Source organism: Neltuma alba, unplaced genomic scaffold (assembly GCF_004799145.2).
Source record: "Neltuma alba isolate B1F8T4 unplaced genomic scaffold, ASM479914v2 tig00011681_pilon, whole genome shotgun sequence".
Taxonomy (NCBI): Eukaryota; Viridiplantae; Streptophyta; class Magnoliopsida; order Fabales; family Fabaceae; genus Neltuma; species Neltuma alba.
Window position 1 is genome coordinate 195,965 of NW_021636320.1, and position 5,601 is coordinate 201,565.

Sequence of the window (5,601 nt, forward strand, 5' to 3'; positions counted from 1 at the left end):
TTCTTTCTTTACAGCTTTGGAGATTTTATACTTTTAGTAACAGTCGGCGACAGCAAGGGCAAAACAACCCCTGCAATATGTTGACAGCATGATATAATATTATATTGTATTCTATGCTCTGCACAGAGTTAAATTAAAATAAGTTGCGTTATACATGATTTATAAATAATGCGAATTTTCACATATTTTGGATTATATAGATATACAATACGAGTTGGGACTCGATCAATTTTCTTATTACAGAAATTCATAAAAAGACTATATATAGTATCCCATCCCACCCATTTTCCATACCTCTAGCAGAACAAGATGCATACATGCTCTTTTTTCTTCTCTCAGACTCAGAGAGGGGATCAATGTCTGCGTTGGTAAACTTTATAGACATGCATGGTATAAATTGGTACTTGTTCATCTTATTCTAGATTTTAAAAAAGATAAAGAGCGAAGATGTCCGTGTGTGCATAAACTTATAGTTTAAGAAATGAGTGTCTGGGTTGGCCCTGAATGGACTGTGCTCAGTGTTTATATGAAGTTCTTACTTATCTTTTTATAATTCGACTTACAAAAGACGGAAAGATAATAAAGACACCGCAATTAAGGACCGCTAAACTGTTCTAGCTAACTTATTACGCTCCACGGATATTAGTCATTCTAACTTAGAGATGGATTATACTTTTTAATTAACTCATGCATGAAAGTGGGTGTGTGTTTTTTCTCAAAATATATACGACAAGTGACAGGAAAATCTGTAACAATAGATTGAAATTTCCCTTCAGACTGGATCGCGGTGATCATAAGCTGCTTGGATAAAAATAAAATCATAATTTTAAAAGTGTTTTTAAGATATGCGAAATAAATATATAAAGAAATTTATCTTAATTTATAAAAAAATACTAGTGATTATGAATTATCCAGATAGCTCCCAGGTCACCATTCATCGATCACCACGCACCTACCATTCACAAGTACTGTCAATCATGAGGCCATGTCACCCCCGCCCACGCTTGCCACGAGGACGTCTTTCATTCATTTATTTGAGTTTGCCATTTATGATCCTCAAAATAATTTAGTACACAAAGTAAAACGCAAACTCGGAATATATGCAGTCTTTTCTTTGACGAGTTGATCACAGTTTAGCCGCCCTGCATTACTCCAAATGGCCGGAAGTAGAATAATACTCTCCTCCAAGATCTTCTCATTCCTTTCCAAATTTTTCAAGACCTCAGCTAGAAACTCGTGTCCCACCTGCAAGTTCATGGGAAAGAACTCTTCCCATCTCGTGTTTGAATCCAGAGAATCGATCTCGAATAGCATACTCGTCTTCGATTTTGAAAGTGCTGTTTTGAGATCTACTACTTTGTTTCCATATTTCATGCTCGTGGCTTTTGAAGCCGGTGGGCTTCTAAGGTTTCTCCTTTTGTTTCTTTCATATCCCTTGGTGTGGCTGGCTGGAGAGCACCAGATGGGGTTGAAGGTCATGGTTTTCTTAAGCTTCTTTGGGATAAAAAAAGATACGTTCAGAATTGGATCTTCCGTTCTTCCAAAGTTCTTCTTGGAAGATGTCGGGTGTGAGGGCTTTGAAGCTGTCATGACTTTTAGACGAAAGGTGGCAATTAGTAAGATGCCAAGAATCATGGTCGAGAACTTCCTGAACGAGTACATAGGAGCTGAGACTGTTGTAGCAGGAGAGGTTAAGTCCTTATACGGATACTTTTTGGGATTCATGGAAGATAAGATACAGCGAAACAAAGCCCTCTTGGAAGAACTTGAGGAGAATAAAGCAACGCATAACGTTGTCGGCATGACTTGTCAAAAGCATGTTGACCAGCAAGTTTTCTCACATTGCAAGGTACGTGCAGGTGGTTTCTAAAAATAATCCCATTTATAATCAAAGAAGCAGGCACTTTCTGGTTACTCTAACCAAGTTAATTACTCACTCATTCAAACAATTCTGCTTTCATTAATCTTCTCTGACAATGCCGTGTTTGGTCTAGGAGGCACATTACGTGAGTGATGCTGAAAAGAGAAAGTGGCACGTCCTTCCAAGAGACAGATACCCTAAGCCTTTAATCTTTCATGATGGGAGATTGGCTTTCAGGCCGACCCTTTCTTCTTCTCTAGCCATGTTCATGTGGCTTCCCTTGGGACTGCTCATATCCCTCATCAGATTCGCAGCCGGCGAATTATTACCCCTCAAAACTTGCGGACCAATATATGCCTTATCGGGCTCCAGAAACACGGTTTCAAGAACTTATAACATTGATACCCAAGAAGAGTCCACCAAACCAAAGGGTATGCTCTATGTTTGCAATCACAGAACCTTACTCGACCCGCTCTTCATCTCATATGCTTTGGACAAACCAGTGTCTGCGGTTACATACAGTTTAAGTAGATTCCATGAGCTAGTTGCCCCGATCAAAACCATCCGATTAACCAGAGACAGAGACGAAGACAGAAAAACAATGGAGAAACTACTAACCTCTGGCAGCCTGGTCGTTTGTCCTGAAGGAACCACTTGTAGAGAACCTTATCTGCTAAGGTTCAGTCCTCTGTTTGCGGAGCTTACGGATGATATTGTTCCTGTGGGCCTTGATGTTAAAGTCTCGATGTTCTATGGAACAACGGCGAGCGGGCTTAAGTCTCTAGATGCTTTGTTTCAACTTCTGAACCCAAACCCTTCGTATCACATAAAGATTCTGCAGAGATTGCCGGAATCGAGCACGTGCCAAGCGGGGGGTAAGTCAAGGGTTGAAGTGGCGAATCACGTGCAGTCCGAAATCGGGAAGGCCTTGGGGTATGAATGCACCAGCTTCACAAGGAAAGACAAGTACATGATCTTGGCAGGACATGAAGGCCTCTGTAGTGAACGGCCTGGGAATTAATGAATCCATCGCCATTTGTGGAGGTATTATGACACGTTCATTTTGAACACAACATTCTTCCTACTTTCCTTTTTCTGTGGACTGAGATCGCCTACTAACTCCGTATAATAAGTACTCAACTGGGAGTCCTTCAATTGATTGTTTTAATTTGTAGGGTTTCGCTGGCTAGCAGAAGGACTGCGTGGGATCACTAGAGAAGACAGTGTACCAGTGAGTTGTGTTGGTGATTATTGTTCCGATATTAAGAATAATGTCGTGTCCTGTTGATCAATAAGTGCATTGGTTTGCATCTTTGTTTTTTTTACTGATAAGCTGAAAAAGAGTTTGCATCCTTATGTCGTTTACACTGATTTTGTAATGTGGCGCATATTGCATGTAATTTTATTTGGAAATAGTGCTGGTAATTAAAAAAAAAATTATTAGGTTTTGTGTCTCTTTAGCCTGTTTTCTCAGTTCTCTGTTTTTTCAACCTCCTATATCCTCTTTTAATTTTTCATTATTTGAATTTTCATCTAAAATTTTATTTAGATCAATATTTTCTCTAGTTAAAATTCTCTAAAAATATCAAATTAGTACTTGTTTTATGCATCACAGGTACAAAAACAAAAAAAATCTAGTACGCTTATTTTTGGGCCGATGCCTTGAGCTTCTGCCCAATGACTCTTGGCGAACAATTTTGGGTCACCCATAAGAGCATACAGTGTGAATTGTTTGAGAAAAATGGTTCCGTGAATTCCATGAGTTTGAACTCGGGGTGATGTGAAAACCTTATTGCAAGTGATTTGTAAATACTACTAAAATAAGATAAAATTTTTTCTAGGGAAAATGACAGATAAAGAAGCTCCAAAATGTGAAATGCCAATTTGGGAAGCTAAGGAAATGTAATTACCCATAGAGAAGTCCTTCCCAAATTGGGATTTTGAAATTCAGTGAAATGACAAAGATGCCCTTTGTTTTTTTTTTTTTAAAACCCAGCCCCTCACCGGTGGCCGGCGACTGGCCTCCGGCAGCCGCCGACCGCCTCCGGCCACCGGTGTGGTGGCTGCCGGTGAAGGATTTTTGTGACAAGATTTTTTTTTTTTGGAATAGGATAATATTGGTTCAAAGTGGCGGGGGTGGGATTTGATCCCACAACCCCTTGGCCACTTGGACCAACAAAAGGATGGCCATTGGGCCATCAAAGATTTCTTAACCTTATAATACAAACAAAAATATAAATTAACTCTTTTACTGTGACTCCAGCTCGTGACAACAATTTATCTGAGGATGACAAGTCTTAATTGAGAAATAACAAGTCTAAATTTGATATTAACAAAGCAACTTTTCGTTATACATAACAAGAAATACCAAATAAATTATGATCATAATTTATTTAAAAATGACACGTCTTTGTTGAAAAATAACAACAATTTATTCGGTATTTCTTGTTATGTATAACGAAAAGTTGCTTTGTTAATATCAAATTTAAACTTGTCATTTTCCAGTAAATACGTGTTTTTTTCAAATAAATTATGGTCATTTTTAATTAACGTAGATGCTATTTCTTGTTATGTATAAGGAAAAGTTGTCTTGTTAATATCAATTTTAGACTTGTAATTTTATAGTAAAGACGTGTCATTTTTAAATAAATTATGATCATTTTTAATTAATGCACATGCTGCTATGTTATGTATAAGGAAAAGTTGCTTTGTTAATATCAAATTTAGACTTGTTATTTCTCAATTAAGACTTGTCATCCTCAGATAAATTGTTGTCACGAGCTGGAGTCACAGTAAAAGAGTTAACTTATATTTTTGTTTGCATTATAAGGTTAAGAAATCTTTGATGGTCCAATGGCCATCCTTTTGTTAGTCCAAGTGGCCAAGGGGTTGTGGGATCAAATCCCACCCCCGCCACTTTGAACCAATATTATCCTATTCCAAAAAAAAAAAATCTTGTCACAAAAATCCTTCACCGGCAGCCACCACACCGGTGGCCGGCACCGGTGGCCGGAGGCGGTCAGCGGCCGCCGAAGGCCAGTCGCCGGCGGTGGTCGCCGGCCGCCGGCCACCAGTGAGGGGCTGGGTTTTTTTAAAAAAAAAGAAAGAACAAAGGGCATTTTTGTCATTTCACTGAATTTCAAAATCCCAATTTGAGAAGGACTTCCCTATGGGTAATTACATTTCCTTAACTTCCCAAATTGACATTTCACATTTTGGAGTTTCTTTATCTGTCATTTTCCCTTTTTTCTATTGAAAATTATTTTTAAAATTATGATTTAATTTTTAACTAAATAAAAAATAATTTAAATTTAATAATATATTTAATATAATTGAAAAATAAGAAGTATTCTTTTAGAACCTAATTATTGAGTTAATTTTAATTCTAAATATAAAATCTATTTATCTTATTTATTAATTTTTTCTAAATTAATCCTATAGATATTCCCTAAACTATAATCAAATAGAAGAGAGAGGGAGGATATTAAAAAAGATGATTATGGTGTTTTAAAAAAACATGTTATATTTCTTACAATTAACTAACTTACTTAATTTTCTTAATCTAATCAAATTAATTAAATAGTTTAAGAATAAGAGGAGTATACTTTTAAATATTAATTAAATTAATTTTAAAACATGAAAACACAACCTCACCCTTTCTTCCTGCCGATCCTCGGCTCCTCGCTTGTGACTTCCTCTTCTCAACTTCATCTTCGTGTTCTTCACTGAACCAGAGCATC

The 5,601-nt window shown here is 37.1% G+C and overlaps 1 protein-coding gene across 1 annotated transcript; it reads left to right on the forward strand.

Moving 5' to 3' along the window:
- The first annotated feature begins 1,205 nt into the window (after window positions 1-1,205).
- LOC114716607 (probable glycerol-3-phosphate acyltransferase 3) lies at window positions 1,206-3,276 on the forward strand. The gene is made up of 3 exons (XM_028901639.1): window positions 1,206-1,849; window positions 1,995-2,905; window positions 3,037-3,276. The coding sequence occupies exons 1-2, from the start codon at window positions 1,256-1,258 to the stop codon at window positions 2,880-2,882; spliced, it is 1,482 nt and encodes a 493-aa protein (XP_028757472.1). The 5' UTR covers window positions 1,206-1,255; the 3' UTR covers window positions 2,883-2,905; window positions 3,037-3,276.
- Window positions 3,277-5,601: the final 2,325 nt, after the last annotated feature.

Coding starts and splice junctions, on each gene's coding strand:
- LOC114716607 (XM_028901639.1), top strand. CDS start 1,256: ATGGGAAAGAACTCTTCCCATCTCGTGTTTGAATCCAGAGAATCGATC. Junction 1,850..1,994: donor AAGTTTTCTCACATTGCAAG/GTACGTGCAGGT, acceptor TGTTTGGTCTAG/GAGGCACATTACGTGAGTGA.